This window comes from Dromiciops gliroides, chromosome 1 (assembly GCF_019393635.1).
Source record: "Dromiciops gliroides isolate mDroGli1 chromosome 1, mDroGli1.pri, whole genome shotgun sequence".
NCBI classification, from domain to species: Eukaryota; Metazoa; Chordata; class Mammalia; order Microbiotheria; family Microbiotheriidae; genus Dromiciops; species Dromiciops gliroides.
In genome coordinates, this window is record NC_057861.1 from 314,437,761 (window position 1) to 314,454,502 (window position 16,742).

The 16,742-nt window shown below is 37.0% G+C and overlaps 1 protein-coding gene across 2 annotated transcripts; it reads right to left on the reverse strand.

Moving 5' to 3' along the window:
- Positions 1-1,452: 1,452 nt before the first annotated feature.
- On the reverse strand, positions 1,453-14,231 carry SKA1 (spindle and kinetochore associated complex subunit 1). Of its 2 annotated transcripts, none has more exons than XM_043978440.1 (7): positions 14,097-14,231; positions 13,346-13,489; positions 12,542-12,666; positions 8,889-8,980; positions 7,407-7,544; positions 3,165-3,334; positions 1,453-1,870 (listed from the first exon to the last, which is right to left on the reverse strand). In XM_043978440.1, exons 2-7 carry the CDS (start codon positions 13,431-13,433, stop codon positions 1,722-1,724), a joined length of 762 nt encoding a protein of 253 aa, XP_043834375.1. In that variant the 5' UTR covers positions 13,434-13,489; positions 14,097-14,231; the 3' UTR covers positions 1,453-1,721. The 2 variants fall into 2 exon arrangements, with proteins under 2 accessions (XP_043834375.1, XP_043834374.1); XM_043978439.1 differs by having other exon boundaries at positions 14,133-14,226.
- Positions 14,232-16,742: the final 2,511 nt, after the last annotated feature.

A 16,742-nucleotide genomic window follows, 5' to 3' on the forward strand; every position in this document is an offset into this window, starting at 1 on the left:
AAAGAGTTAAAAGTCAAGAAGTAAGCGGGCAACATGAGCAGATAGAGAAAGATGAGGACCATCGAAAGTTTCTTTAGTAACAAGACTGAGGTGCTCCCTCAGAAGAGGATAGCAACATCAGGGCTCCTACAGTAAAAGCTTTCAAGAAAAATATGAATTGGTCTCAGGCCATAGAAACATTCAAAAAATACTTTGAAGATAAATTAAGAGAAGTAGAGGAAAAAATGGAAAGAGAAATGAAAGTGATGCAAGGAAAGTCATTAAAAAAAAAGTCCAAAGCTTGAAAAGCCAAATGGAAAAGCTCTCTGAAGAAATTTATAACTGTTGCTTTTAGAATAGATTTTTCTGCAATTATCAAGGGAAACTGAAGTTCCCCAAAAGCACTTAAGATTTCCTATACCACAGTCCAAAAACCAAAATCCCCTTTTGACAATTCATAAAACCTCTTCCCATTTCCTCATTGCTCTTTAAATGATGCAACTTTCAAGGAGAAGGTGTGATGAAAATACTACCTTACATTGCAAGTCTATTTTATGGCCAGCCCTAAATATTTCCTTTCCAAATTTATTCCAGTGATATAAATTTAGCTCAACTGTAAAAATAAAATAAAAAAATCAAGCACCTACTGTAAAAAACATCAAAGAAACAAAGACATAGCAAACAGGAAAAAAACCAAAATAGCCCCTGCCCTCAAGGAGCTTACATTCTCCTGAAATCCAATCATCCCAGCATAAATAATATCAATGAATATGTTTTGTTTTTTTTTTAAGTGAGGCAATTGGGGTTAAGTGACTTGCCCAGGGTCACACAGCTAGTTAAGTATTAAGTGTCTAAGACCAGATTTGAACTCAGGTACTCCTGACTCCAGGGCCAGTGCTCTATCCACTGCGCCATCTAGCTGCCCCAATGAATATGTTTTAATAGGGTTTCTACATCCCAAATTCATGCCCCTGTAAGGCAGTATTGATTCACCAGTTTCAGGTCTATACAGAAATAAATAACAATTGTTGAACAGCCATTATGTGCATAATACTGTAAAATGTACTTTATGGAGATATTTTTAAAAAGTTAATGTGTGTGCATATACACGTGTGTACATATACACATATACATATACATACATACATACTTACATATATTTCTCACCTTTGCAGAAACTAGGAGAAAAAAAAACACATGAAAAAAGAACAAAGAAACCAGCCTAAATTAATACAGTATAAATGATGCACTGAAGCAATTTGATCTTAAAAGTTTGGGAAAGAACAAATACAAGAGAAAGGACTCGATGAGTAGGCAAACTCATCCAATTCATAAAACTTGTCACTTTTTAAATTACTACTAAATAGCTCTTTGAAGGGTTAGTTCCATAGATCTGATCCTTGCAACACTTTAGTAATTAAAGACCCAAGTAGGAGAGGCACTGGGTCAGATCATCTAGTATTATATGTTGGTTAATAATAACCTATCTTCACATAAGAAAAGGACACCATTAAATAAATGAATCAAGAGTGGATTAATCTGTTTTGCTTTTAGGTGGTAGCAATGGTATATATTTTTACCTGGCTAGTCTTCCTTATGACCAACAGTATATTTATTAAGTGCAGAACAAATTAAAGTTTTATTAAGTGAAGAACAAATTAAAGAAGCTAATGAAAACAGATTATGAACTAGGAATTACAAAACAGTCTATGCAATAATGTCAGTGAAATTGTCAAAACTTCTTAATTTATAACGTAACGGACAAGTCCTCCTCCACGGACTTCTGAGAGTCGTCGGCAGTGCCTTAAAATGTTCAGTATCACATGAAACCGCTTGTCAACTTTCAAATTGGTGAACTCCTTTATATCAGCTTCTACTACAAAGTATTGGCCTGAAAAGAGATTTATTTGTAAAAGGTTAACTTTATAGGTAACAGTTACTAATGCATAAAATCATAAAATGTGTATTACATTACCATTTTCTAACATAAGGTGTCCAACTGGTATTCTTGCAATGTTAAAAAGAAATTTATATACTGAAGTAGCATAATATTTAATGTGGTAATTTAATAATATATGCATTAATTTTCCACCAGTGTACTATGAACAATTCAGTATTGCAATTCTTAGAATAAAAGACCTAGTGCTGGTTCTTAAGAGATAATAAATATAAGAAGGTTCCTGACATATAAAATAAGTTTTACCTCTTCATTTCTCACCTTGCTGTACTACTCTGGGACTTTTCTGACTTCCCCACCATGTCTTTAGGAAGCTCATTATTATTTTGCAAACTCCCATCAGTCTTGGTACTCCACCTCATCACAACCCCTAGTTCCTCTAATTAGAAAATGGGGCCATGAAAAGCAAATCCTTCATTCAAGGAGGGAATTTAACTCAATCATTTCCTTTCTTACCTCGCTATATTACTTTGGGACTTCAACTTCTTCATCAAGCTCCTGTGTCAACAAGTACTTTCCCCAACCCTCTCCTCTTGCTCCCTCTAGTTTTTAAGCTTCCTTTGTGTTGTGCATTGTCTTCTGCCATTAAGAATGTAAGCTCTAGGGGCAGTTAGGTGGCGCAGTGGTTAAAGCACCGGCCCTGGATTCAGGAGGACCTGAGTTCAAATCCAGCCTCCGCACTTGACACTAGCTGTGAGACCCTGGGCAAGTCACTTAACCCTCATTGCCTCCCCCCCCCCCCCCAAAAAAAAGGAGAATATAAGCTCCTTCAAGCCAGGGAGTATTTTTTTTTTTTTGCATTTTTATCCTCAGTACTTGGCACAGTGCCTTGGCATATTGCAGGAAATTAATAAATATTTGTTTATTTGACTTCTGTGGCTGTGTATTAATTCTATCCACTAAAGTCCTCATGTAATGCTTCATTGTATCCTGGAAATGACCTTAGGTTCAAGGCTACAGTGGCAGAATTTAAGCTCTAGCAGACCATACCACATTGAGAAGACTCAGAGTATGGATGACAGATTGTCAGCTTAAGTTGGGAAATACTCATCATAATAGGTTGCTCACCAGGTGAGGATTTTTTCTTTTGTCCATAGAAACTCATGAATATATACAATATATATAAACAAGGTAGAGTTCTGCATTAAGTACCCACACCTGTACATATCATGGATTCCTTAAGAAGTTATACTAACTATAGCTGAAATAGATATGTTTTCTCACTTACCTTTGGTATCCTTGTTTTCATCTTCAATGAATCTGTCACACAGATTTCTGATAGAAGGATTCATAGATTTTTTTGGCAAATTTAGGATTCTATATTTACTAGCCACTGCCTTGTTGATTTCTTTAATAAAATCATTAATTTGACAATATGTCAGACGAGATTTCATATAACTGAAAACAATCACAGGGATAAGAAAGTTTACATAAAGTATTTTCCGTGTGCACAATTTCACTTATTTTTAAATATTTTACATTAGGATCGCTGAAATTGAGTAGCATTAGAACCAAGACAATTTTTTCATTTTACACTAGTCTCATTTTCAAAAATTTCGTACCATTTACAAAATGAAAAACCTATTCTCTAGCATTCTAAAATTAAATGAAAATGGTAGCCTATCAGTACCCATGTTTCCTAATAAAAGTTTCTGTACATCAAATAGAAATGGTTCTACCCTTTACTTATAGAACTATTTTAAATATTATTGTTTTTAAATGGCAGATTAACCTGAACATAATATTTCATTTCTTTATAACAGTTTTTAAATGGTTGCAGGTAAAGAAAATGGTTAACAATAAATGCTACACCACAGGTACCCAACTGTCTACAAACAGCAATGGAGTGTAAAAGAATGAATGAGGCAAGAAGGGCAAAAGATACTTATAGTTTTCATGGTACCTATTAATTAGAATTAGAAGAACAGAAATGAAGGCAAGGTTAAGGATCTTCTCTGCCCTCTAAATCCACCAGTCCTTTAAGCATGTCATCACTTTTTTTTTAATCTTTTCTCCTCTAACCTATACTCATAAGCTAAATCATAACCTGACTTATTCATGACTCTTTTTTCTACCAATGAAAAGCTTGAAATGCTCTTTAGTTCCAAACAAGAATATATTTTCAGTGTGTATGACAAAAACATAAACATGCTGGTTTGCTCTTGATTTCTCCTTCAAAGGATATGTTTAATTACCTCTGGTAAAATGTGAAAACTAGATTCCTTAAACATATCCACTATTACCTATCTGCTAAACTATTTTAAATTTCCCTGACTTCTATACTTAACCTTCCCAACATCTTCCAACTGTCATATATGCTACAGTGCTCCTGTTGATTTCTCCTTTTGTCTCTCCTTGGTTTATAAAAAAGGAAAGAAGGAACTAAAACAAATAAAATGCCTGTTCCCATTGTATTCACTTAACAAGCATTAAAATTATATTTTATCTTCCAGAAATGGCCTTGTCACATGAACTTGAACAAGTCATTTGACCTTTTGAGGCCTTAGATTCCTAATCGGTAAAAAAGAAGAGACTGAACTAGACTGAACACTCTTAACCTCTTTCATGTTACAGAACCCTCTGATAATCTAATGAAGCCTATGCGACTCCTTTCTCAGAAGAATATTTTCAAATTCATGGAGTAAAATATATAAATTACAATGAAAACCAACTATACTGAAAGAGTTATTTTTTTAAATCAAGTTCATGGACCCCAGGTTAGGAATCCTGTATTAGATAATGTCCTTTAGTACAGTGGCCATATGACTTGAGATCATGGAAAGACTGAGGTCACTTCTCAAAACATGAATGAATTAAATTTGTAGAGAGATAACAAAATAAAAAAATGCTAATAAAAAGGGGATCCCTAGGATATCTGGTCCACACAAAAGAGGTATAACTTCTGTGTTAGTAGGCTTTCTTATGTTTTCTTGTTTAAATAAAAACATGTGGTTTTTAAAATACAAAACTATTAAAGATACCAACCACTTCTCATTTACAAAATGAAAATTTTAAATATTGTAATTTGTCACTGTTCCTTAATAAAAACAAAACAATAGTGGTGGAAATATACAGAATGAAATCTAGGAAATTTAAAACAAAAAAACCAATAAAATCTATTCTTCAAAAAAACAAGAAGCACCATTCTCCTGACACTCACTACACCTGTGTTACTGGACAAGTAACAACCCAGAATGCTTCCCCCAAAAAGAAAAACAAAAACGAAAACAGTCAGTTCTCTTGGTAATTCTTTGTTCACATGTTGCTGAAGTCCAGCTTGCAGAATTTTAAATATAACCTTGTTACATGTGAAATAAATACAACCGTTCAGTAATTTGAACATTCTTTGGTATTATCCTTTAGGATTGGAATATAAATTGATCTTTTCCAATCCCGTGACCACTGTTAAATTTTCCAAATTTCCTCTTGATTTAAGCATAGCACTTTAACATTATAATCTTTTAAAATAGTCTAGCTGTAATTTTATCACCTCTACTTCCTGAGGCCCACTTGACTTCATCCTCCAGGATGTCTGGCTCTAGATCAGTAACCACATTGTGGTTATTGGTAACATTAAGATCTTTCTTGTATAGTTACTGTCTTTCTTGCTATCTTTTCTTAATCTCACCTACTTCTGTTAAATCCTTACCATTTTTGTCTTTTATCATGCCCATCTGTGTAGCACATAATCCCTTAATAGCTCTAATTTTCATGAAAAGATTTCTTTCCCATTCTATTGTTTTCTATTGTTTTGCATTGCTCATTTAAGAAAACTTTCTCTCTCCTAGTTATTCTCTGGAATTCTCCATTCCTTTGGGTGTATCATTCCCTTCCTCCCTTCCCTTTTGCTTTCTTTCCTCAGTTTATCAGCTCTTTCCTCAACCTCAACAGTAGTTTTGCTTTCTTCTCTTCTTTTTCTTTGGAATGTTTTTTGTTGCTGCCTCCTATAACAATACTGTGATCCTCTGTCCATAATTCTTCAGGCACTCAAACTACCAGATATAATTCCTTAAATCTACTCTTAACTTCCATTTCATACTCATAGGGGATATTATTTATATCATACCTATGCAGTCTGATGATTTTCCCTTTCTTCAATTTAAGTCTAAATTTTGTAATAAGAAGCTCACAATCTTAGCCATAGTCAGCTCCAGGTCTTGTTTTAACTGATTGTATAGAACTTCTTGACTTTGGCTGCAAAGTATATAATCAATCTGATTTTGATACTGATCTTCTGGAGATGTTCATGTGAGAAGTCTCCATTAGGGTTGTTGAAAAATTATTTGCTATGCCCAGTGAGTTATCATGACAAAACTCTATTAGTCTTTGCCCTGTTGTGTATTGTACTCCAAGGCCAAACTTGCCTGTTATTCTAATTATCTTCTGATTTCCTACTTTAGAATTCCAGTGTCCTAAGATGAATGTGACATTTTCTTGGTCTTATTTCTAGATATTGTAGGTCTTCATAGAACTGATTAACTTTAGCCTCTTTGGCATCAACGATTACAGTAATACAACTTGTATTACTGTGATGTTAAACAGTTTACCTTGGATTTAAACAGATAGCATTTTGTCCTTTTTGTGATTATACCCCAATACTGCTTTTCTCACCCTTTTACTGATTATGAGGACTACTCCACACTATAAAAGAAAACAACTTTGAAAGACTCCATAATGTTAATGATGAAGCATGTTTCCCACTTCTTAGAAGAGAGACTAGAGCTAGGTTCTTAACCTTTTTTGTCATGGACTCTTTTGGTGGTCAGGTGAAGCCTTATGGACTCTTCCTCAGATATACGTGTATGTACACAGTACAAAATACAGAGGATTACAAAGGAAACAATTATTCTAAAAGTTATAAAAAAATCTTTTTAAAGGTCCTGGACCCCAAAATTAAGAACCTCCAGATTAAAGGTATACTTTCAGACATAGGCAGTATGTTGATTTGTTTTTTGGTGGGCTTTTTTTTTTTTTTTTAGTGAGGCAATTGGGGTTAAGTGACTTGCCCAGGGTCACACAGCTAGTAAGTGTTAAGTGTCTGAGGCCAGACCCGAACTCAGGTCCTCCTGACTCCAGGGCCAGTGCTCTATCCACTGCGCCACCTAGCTGCCCCGACTAAACATATTTGTAAAAAAGAAAACCTTTGCTATGAGAGAAATGATAGTGCGTAGTATTAGAGAAGTAAAGAAAATTAAAAATATACAGGAAAATTAAAAAGTGAAGAAAGAAAATAATTAGGAAGTTTTATTACTATGTTATTAAATTTATATACACTTTTCAAGAGTTTCCTTACTCTTGTTTTTTTCAGATGTTTGTTAATCAAGTTCACGAAAACAAAAATTAATAAGATTCAAGCAATGTGACTCCTGCAGTCATTATATTCAATATAATCAAATTTATAACTGTCAACTACATATAAATCCTTTATTAAGGAAAACATTAAATAAATTTTAAAATCTTGCATACTTACGCAGGTACATTATCGAATTCATCAGAAGTTATTAGTAAAATTTCTTTGATTGGTTTTTGCTCTTTTTGGGGTTTCTTTGGGTGTTTGGATGCTGTAATTTTAACTTGTTTTTCAGAATTAACGTTTGGTTCCACTACACTATGGAATAAAGGCAGAAAGAACATATAACATGAGAAGTCAACAGAATATTAGAAAGTTTACAGAGGGATACTCACAGCTAAGTGTAATAAATAGGAATAAATTCCTTCTTTTATAACATAATCATAGGAAATGTTATATATTTTTTTTCTATTCCCATGATTTCCTAAAATCAGAAAAGGAATCTACAAGAGATGGCAATTCAGCTGAGGCTTAATACAATTAGAGATTCCAGAAGGTGGAAGAGAGAAGTGTGTTTCAGTCATGGGGGCAGGCCTGTACAAAGGCAAGGAGGTAGAAGGTGAAACAGTTTGGCTGAAACAAAAGTGTGTGTGAAAAGAAAGAAGGTAGAATAATTCTGTAAAGATAGGATAGACCCAAATCACGAAAGGCTTTAAACACCAAAGAGAGGTGATTTTATTTTTTTCTCTAAGACAAGAGAGAGTTATTGAAGATTCCCATGCAGAGGCATAACTTCATCAGACAAATGCTTTAGGAATATAGCGTTGCTAGCTATCTAGAGGATGAATTAGAAAGGAGAGGGGCTAGAGAAAGGGAAATCAAACAGACAGTTAAAATAGCTTGGGCAAGAGGAGGTGAGAGTTTGATGGACAGAGATGGTCACGTTGAGTGGAGAGATGGGGATGGATGTGAGAGACATTGAGGAGGTGGTATTTTCAACATTTTAAAACTAGTTAGATATAGGAAGTAAGAGAGAATGACTCAAGTTGCAAAGCTCAATGAGTAGAAAGACCAATTGGTACCTTCAACAGAGACAGGGATGTTAGGAAGAAAGATAAGTTTTGAAAGAAGGAATGGATTCTATTTTGAACATGTTAAATCTGAGATGCCAATGGGATACCAAATAGAAAATTCCAGGAGACAAATGATAACGTGGGACTAGAGTACAGGAGATGAAAAATAGATGTCTCCAGGAAGAGGGATTGGTCAACAATGTTAAACACTGCAAAGAGATCAAGAAAGTAAAGAATTTAGAAAAGAGCAATGGCTTACAATTAAACAATCCTTAGAATCTTGGCAAAAGAAGTTTCATTTGATATTTTTTTTTTTTGCAGGCAATGGGGGTTAAGTGATTTGCCCAGGGTCACACAGCTAGTAAGTGTCGAGTGTCTGAAGCTGGATTTGAACTCAGGTATTCCTGAATCCAGGGCCAGTGCTTTAACCACTGCGCCACCTAGCTGCCCCTAGTTTCATTTGATATTAAAAGAAAAGTAAAGTGAGGAAATTTCAGGCAAAGAGTAAGCTCTAAACCCCTAGACTGTTTCTTATTTTACATTTTTAAATATCAGATAAAAATTTCTCAATAAGTAGAAATGCACTTACCAGGTCTGGACTACTTTGGGCAAATGGGGAGGAATATTTTCCTTAAGGTTATTTATTTCTTTGTAATTTCCATCAAGGGATTCTTGTAACTCCTGAAGAAAAACAAGTTCTTTATTTCTGTATTGAAAAGTTATTTTAAGTAGTATTCTACAAATATTTGCCACAATTAAAAATATATATTAGGCTATCTAGGTAATATTTGTGACCATGGACATGAATTTTCAGGAAGCTAAATCATTAGTAAGCTACTGGATGAATATAACCACCTAAGGTTAGTTTGTATTCTGAAACTGTTCTTGGATTATATTGTTTTTCCCTACTGTATTTTTTTAAATAAAACACACTCTATTATTACATAATAGTACATCATTTTTAAAATTGAATTTTTTTTTCAAAACTAAAACTGTTCTAAAATTTACCAATAGAGAAAACTACCTGGGTATCAAATGTTGCCCAGTGCTATTCATAATTTGCCAGGATCATAGTCCTAATGCATTAGTGTCTTAGAGTAAAAAAAAATAATTCTTATAAGCTCACATTTATGTAGTATTTAAGGTTTATAAAGTGCTTTCCTAAAAATAATGCTGAGATAAAGTAGTATGTATTATTCTCATATTTTACAGATGAGGAAACTGAGGCTAAATTAAATAACTTACTCTTGGTTAAATAGCTATTGAATGTCAGAACAAGGATTCAACCTTGAAATTCCTAATACCAAGTCCAATTTTCCATTTAAATTGCTTAACTGTAGTCATTCTTGGGGGCGGCTAGGTGGCACAGTGGATAGAGCACCAGTCCTGGAGTCAGGAGTACCTGAGTTCAAATCCGGCCTCGGACACTTAACACTTACTAGCTGTGTGACCCTGGGCAAGTCACTTAACCCCAATTGCCTCACTAAAAAAAAAAAAAAAACTGTAGTCATTCTTTAAGGCTTACTTGATTCATCTTACGGCTGTGACCTCATGTTCATTTGTATAACAAAATATATTGCTGCTCTGGATTTGTCCTCTATCTCCCAATAACACAGACAGAAATTTCAACATTTCCCACCTAAGATACAGAGTTTAACCTACATATTATTGGCCTAAAGTGTCTTCAAACTATTAAGGTAGAATAATTGAGACTACTAACCCAGACAAATATTTCTAATATGATATGTGTGTTTATTAGAAACTTATTAATCCTTTACTACATATAATGTATTGTTAGGCACACAGCAGTTTTCTTCTGAAGAGATAAACAAGCTTCCACAAGTATTTAATTTATTTTCATTAACAATCCTATAAGATATACACTTTTATTTCTATTTCCACAAGCTAAGTATCTTGATAAGGACTGGCTGAATTTAGTCAGTCCAACCCCCACCCTCTCATTTTCCTGATGAGGAAAGAGACTCAGGAGAAATCAAATGTCACCAACAGTTAGTGAAAAAAATAAGAATAGAACCTAGCTCTCCCAGGTACTAGTCTAGTCCTTTTCCTATTTACTTAGTTCCTAGTTTATTTGTTTAAATTTTTTTACCTTACAGAAAGAAGTCCTTAAAAGCACAAGGTAAAAAAGTGCAAAATCAAGAATTGCTTTCTTAAGCCATAAGCAGAAAAAAAAAAGAATCTAGAAACTCTTTGCTCCCTGGTTTCAGTTTCTATAGCCTGCCCTCATAGCAAACAAAAAAGAGACTTATTCCCAAAGACACTGCAAAAGTACATCTCATATTCCCTTGGACAGAATTTAAGAGTAGAGATAATCTTTTTCCTTTCTCTATATTGTTTCTTTGACTAGAGCATAAAATATATTTCTAGATAAAGGAAAAGGAAGTCCTACCTACTACAGGGTTTGGAAGATTAGTCTTTGATGAAGCCTGATACTAAGTGAAGTTGATGAGCTATGAATTTCATATATTCTTTTGTCAGGCAGGGTGCAATAAAACACAATTGGGATTTAAAAAAAAAAACACACAAAAAATGGGGCAGCTAGAGCACCAGACTTAGACTGAGGACTACCTGAGTTCAAATCCGGCCTCAGACACTTGACACTTACTAGCTGTGTGACCCTGGGCAAGTCACTTAACCCCCACTGCCCTGCAAAAAATAAAAATGAAAAAAACCCAAAAACAAACAAACCTGGGTGTTCTTAACATCCCAAGATATTTGCCCTCCCTGACAGACAACCATGAACGATGGATAATGGGGACTTAAGGGGGGAAATGATATGGACATATAGGATAGGGAATTTATAAGTGATGATACATAGGAAAGAAATCATTAAAGCACCATGAATAGGTCATGACATTGTTCTGTGTAATGTAAGATTCTAATTGTGGATTCTAATATGTTCCCCCAGTTTTGGGGGAAACTGACTAAAATCACTGATAAAACGAGTTTAGGTTTTTAAGGGTTTATTGGAAAATAGAAAGAAAAAGATTGAGAACAGAATTCCAACAGCCTGGCATTCCTATCTTTCCTCAAATTTCCTGTGAAATCCTCTGCCGACACCACCACCAAGTCAGGAACCCAAAAACGCAAGAGCTCTCCTCGCAGGCTCCCTTTCCTCCTTCCTGTCTCCTCCCAGAAAATAGGAGGCTCCTCAAGTTGATTGGCTGGTAGCCTTGATAGACAGCACCCATGAGTAAACGTCATTTCCTGACGCCAAGGAAAAGCCACAATGCCTCTGAGGCATTTTCCTCATGGTGGAGCTTTCCCACAGCAAGTCTCCAGTAGGTGGCATCATTCCAATCATTACAGTTCTAAGTCTCAGATTAGTCGATGGTAAAATGAGTGGGTTAGAATAGTTATAGTCCTTCACAGTTAAAACATTTTATTAGATTTTTCTGGCTTTTAAACCAACGCAAGATTGTATTAACTTAGACACTTATCTTAATATATTTAAATGCCCTCATTCACACTAGAAAATGAGCTGATAATTTTCCAGAAAAATTTCAATTCTAATACTTGGTTTAACTTTGCATATTAATTCATTAAGTACACCATTTCCCCATGAAAAATTATAAATGAGGTTCTCCTCCACAGAAAAAAACAGCTACTTTCTTTGGTTAACTGTATTTATCTTTAAAACTTGAAGTCTCTAATACTTGAAGCATTAAAAATATAGCAAGGGGGCAGCTAGATGGCACAGTGGTAAAGCACTGGCCCTGGATTCAGGAGTACCTGAGTTCAAATCCGGCCTCAGACACTTGACACTTACTAGCTGTGTGACCCTGGGCAAGTCACTTAACCCTCATTGCCCTGCAAAAAAAAACAAAAAAAACAAAACAAACCAAAAAAAAAAATATATAGCAAGCCATTTCTCAGGGGAGAAAGACTTTGGATGGGGGGCGGAGATATACACACATATATACATTTACACACAGACTATATCTATGTCTATACACACATACAACACTATATATACATACATATATAGTGTTGTATGTGTGTGCACATATGCATGTTCTGGGATATGGTCTACTGAGTAAAAATTTTGTAATCTTTTAGACATTCAAGTAAAAACTTATTATATAACTTATAATTCAGTACACTTCTAGTTTGTGATAATGGATATAATGAAAGTCTCATCATTCTGAGATGTTGCTTTTGAAACTTTTTTTAGAATTTTTTAGAATTTTTTCCTTTGCAAAAGACAAAAATGTTGGTTACCCTAAGTGAATTCCTGACATGTTCTTGATATTGAACCTCCAACTCCAACTTGTTTAAAAGGTCATTTAGAAGAGTCATTTCATGTCTAATTTTCTGAAATACAGTCTTTAAGGCTGGATCATGTCCTGTAGAACATAAAGGTAAAATGTAAATAAGAGACACCAAAAAAAAAATCTCCAGAATAAGCATTTTAAAGAATACTAATAACTGATAGAAGAATTAGGGGAAGCTCAGGAAAAGTATGCTTTTTATTTTTGCATGCTCATCACCTACCACTCTGTCTTACATACTGGCACTTCAAAATGTTTGTTGAGGGGCAGCTAGGTGGTGCAGTGGATAGAGTACCAGCCCTGGATTCAGGAGGACCTGAGTTCAAATCCTGCCTCAGAGACTTGACACTTACTAGCTATGTGATTCTGGACAAGTCACAAGTCACAAGCCTCATTGTCCTGCAAAGTTTGTTGAACTAAAATTTTTATACTTCTTTGTACTTCTGTCACATTTCAGAACCAGAAATGCAATGTATTTGAGGATTATTGGTATCATTCCTTGTGTTCTTCAGTGAAAAGGTTAAATAAGTAAATCTAATAAGAATAGTGTTCTTCTTTTTTTTTTTTAGTGAGGCAATTGGGGGTTAAGTGACTTGCCCAGGGTCACACAGCTAGTAAGTATCAAGTGTCTGAGACTGGATTTGAACTCGAGTCCTCCTGAATCCAGGGCTGGTGCTCTATCCACTGCACCACCTAGCTGCCCCAAGAATAGTGTTCTTAAATTAGGTTGGCCAACATTGTTTCACAAGCTTACCTATGTTTTTTAATTGCAGAATTTTCTTAACATGGGAAATTTTTTCATTGATATGAGAGCATAAATCTTCCAGCTCTGCACCAGCCATCCTTTATGGTTCCTTGAGGGAAAATGCTACCTAGATCTATACACACGTGTGTTTCCCTAGAGAAGAAATTAAAATTTGACATGTTACTCTCTGAATATACGCACACAAATGAAAAGTAATTCTGGACAGCTTTCAAAGATCAGCCAATGAACTTGGGGGCTGAGGGCACTTCGCCATAAAGTTGGTGGGAGTCACCAAACTGGTTTTTGCTCAGCTCCTCCCTACCCCCACCCCCACGCGCGTCCCAGCACCAGGTCAAGGCCTGGCTCCTCCCTCTCCTCCCCCCTTCGCCCCCGCCCCCCGCAGGACCAGCTGGTCCGGCTCCAGCCCGGCTCAGGGAGGCAGCAGGGGGTGGTTTGGGGCGGAGGGGGCACACACCACCACGGGTTACAAAGCTCAGGGCCTCGGGCAGAGTCACGCGCTGGCTGCGGGGACTGCACCTCTGGGGCTCGAGGCCGGTAGCTGTGAGAAGGCGGAGGAACTAAACCTAAACCCGGTTGGGAGAAGCCGAGAAACCTCGAGCTAATGGTCACCCGCCAATAAACCGTTCCTCCCGCCTCCCCCCTCCCCCCCTCGCACCTCGAGCCAACCCCGCCCACATTCCAGCCTATCACAAACGACCCCCACTCCCCCCCCCGCCCCCAGCCGACGGAGTCGACTCACGTATGCATGAGCCCACTAACTCTATATTCAACGGACCAGGCCCTGCAGTGTTGTGAAGTCCCAGCAATGGAAACAGCTTGCAAGGGAACCCCAGCATAACACCAATTCAAACCGCGCGCCTTCGTCCGGGCAGGGCGCAGGCGCAAACAAGCCCTCGCGAGAGGCGCGAGCAGAGGGACGGGAGTGTAAAGGCGCGCAAACGCGCGCGTGCGCGTTCCCAACTTTGCCGGATCCTAGTCCAAGTGGGAGGGTGGGGAGGAGACCGGGATTGAGAGTAGAGTTTGTGGAAATTATGACGTCATCGGTGATGCCTGTTGTCCTGGGCACGCTTAGTATTTGGAGATGAGATTTATTTTGCCTATTCTGACCCATATAGACTTGAAACGAATTGATTGGGCTGCATTCGTCAGCTAGAGATGGGAAGCCTTGTCCAGGGCATCCCTGCTAAAATCACTTTATACAAGAAACTTTTCTTGATCCTAAATTAACACTAATCCTTTTCCTCTGTTGATTGGGTCCCATCATCTTGTTTTTTCCCAGTTGTTTGCACATTGTTTCCCCATTTATTGGACTGTGAGCTCCTTGAGGGCAGGCGCTGCCTTCTGCGTTTCTTAGTATCCTCAATGCTTAACAGTGCCGGCTACACCGTGGCGCTTAATAAAAGCTTACCTTACAGACTGAACTGCTTGCTGCTCATTGCTAGCAGCCTGCAAGGCACTCCTGGTCCGTTGGCTGGGACCATTAAGTCAGAACTTACAAAACTTTTTGCACTCAAGACCTCTTTTCATCAGAGAAATTTTTACACGACCCAAGATATACAGGTTTATAAAATAGGTATATATAATGTGAGAAACAGGTACAGACCATCTTCTCAAAATAAGTTCTTTCAGAGGCAACTTTGGTAAGACAAAAGCTTTTTATGAATTCTCACGTCCAGCACCCACAGCGAAACCAATTAGTGAGGGCCAGTGCTAAGAGTGAGCAGCCCATATTTATCCTAAACCCTGACTTGGTAAGTCCCTCCCCTGAGTTACTATAGGTTGCTAGGCTCAGGTTCACAATCTTCCTGGAAGAGTTCTACCTAAATTCTCCTTGATATGTTACCCCTCCCATCCACATACACCTTCGTGCAACCCATGGAGTGGAGATTTTAGGCAGGGGAGGAGAAGCTAATATTAATAGGTCTATTAAGGAAGAGCAGTAGTAACTAGGGTTGAACTTTTACCTGCTTTTACTGGAGCACTGGTGAGAGTCAGTTCAAAATAGTTTTTTATCAGTTCTCCCTCTAACCCTGAAACACTTATTTTTCCTCTTTCTTGAGTTGACTTAGTTTACTAGATAATATTGCCTTGTTGTTCCTGATATGGGCATGTTTTTCCCTAACTGAGGAGACCACTACTTTAACAGGTTGTTACTGTATCTCACACATAACCTTTTGCTGTTGCCACATTTTTTGTGACCCCTCCCTACATTCAATTATGTAACCCACAATTTAAGAAGCTAGGCACTAGGCACTCTCCCAGGCCTGGAAACCACCATCCATCTGTCTTCAGCCTCCTAGTGGGAGCTATGAACAGCTAACTGGTGCAGAGGATAGAGCACTGGCCCTGGAGTCAAGTGGACCTGAGTTAGAATCTCACCTCAAACACTTATTAGCTGTGTGACCCTGGGCAATTCACTTAACCCTAATTGCCTTCTCCAGTTATATATATATATATATATATATATACACACACACACACACACACACACATATATATATATATATACACACACATATATACATACATACATACATATATACATACATACATATATATACACACACACACATATATATATGTGTGTGTGTGTATATATATGTATGTATGTATATATATATGTATGTATGTATATATGTGTGTGTGTATATATATATATCTATATCTATATCTTGCCACTGGACCCAGATGGCTCTGGAGGAGAGAGTGAGGTTAGTGACCCTGCACAGCCCTCCCTTACTTAAATCAATTCATTGCAAGTCATGACATCACCCTGATGTCATGGTCCTCTTAAGAGAGTAAGGACAAACAATCTGAAGCTGTGAGCCCATTCCCAGGGGTATTGATTATTTCTCCAAATAAGAAAAATTTGGAGTTGCAAGTAGGGTTGTTATGAAACTTAAATGAGATGATGGGCAATAACCTGTAAACATTAAATGCCTACTATGTGACAAGCACTGTTGTTATTCAGTCAGGCTAGAAATGTTCAGAGCTGAGGTCTCTCCTTAAATAAAGGTTTGGAGTTCATGGCACAACCCCCCAATAATAAAGACAGTTTATTGGTGAAGGAGTCCCAAGGCTGTTGAAGTCTTTTACTGGATGATGAGGTTGTCCCAATCGTGAGCTTCCTGGAGCATGGTAGAAAAGCCCAAGTAAGTCCCACAGTAGTGCAGCCAGGTGAAAAATTGGTGATGAATTTTTAAAGTACTTTGTGAAACTGTAAAGGGCAATATAAATGCCAGGCATGCTGCTGCTGCTGCTGCAGCTGCCACCAATATTCATCAGGCCTTCAGTCTGGTGATGACTTCATTCCCTCAGCCTTCTGCAGTGGTCCTGAGAAATTCAAGTAATACAGAGGTGTGTGCTAGTCAATATTTAACAATTG

Coding starts and splice junctions, on each gene's coding strand:
- SKA1 (XM_043978440.1), bottom strand. CDS start 13,433: ATGGCTGGTGCAGAGCTGGAAGATTTATGCTCTCATATCAATGAAAAA. Junction 8,981..12,541: donor ATGTCAGGAATTCACTTAGG/GTAACCAACATT, acceptor GTTTTTCTTCAG/GAGTTACAAGAATCCCTTGA. Junction 1,871..3,164: donor TGAAAACAAGGATACCAAAG/GTAAGTGAGAAA, acceptor ATCTCTTTTCAG/GCCAATACTTTGTAGTAGAA.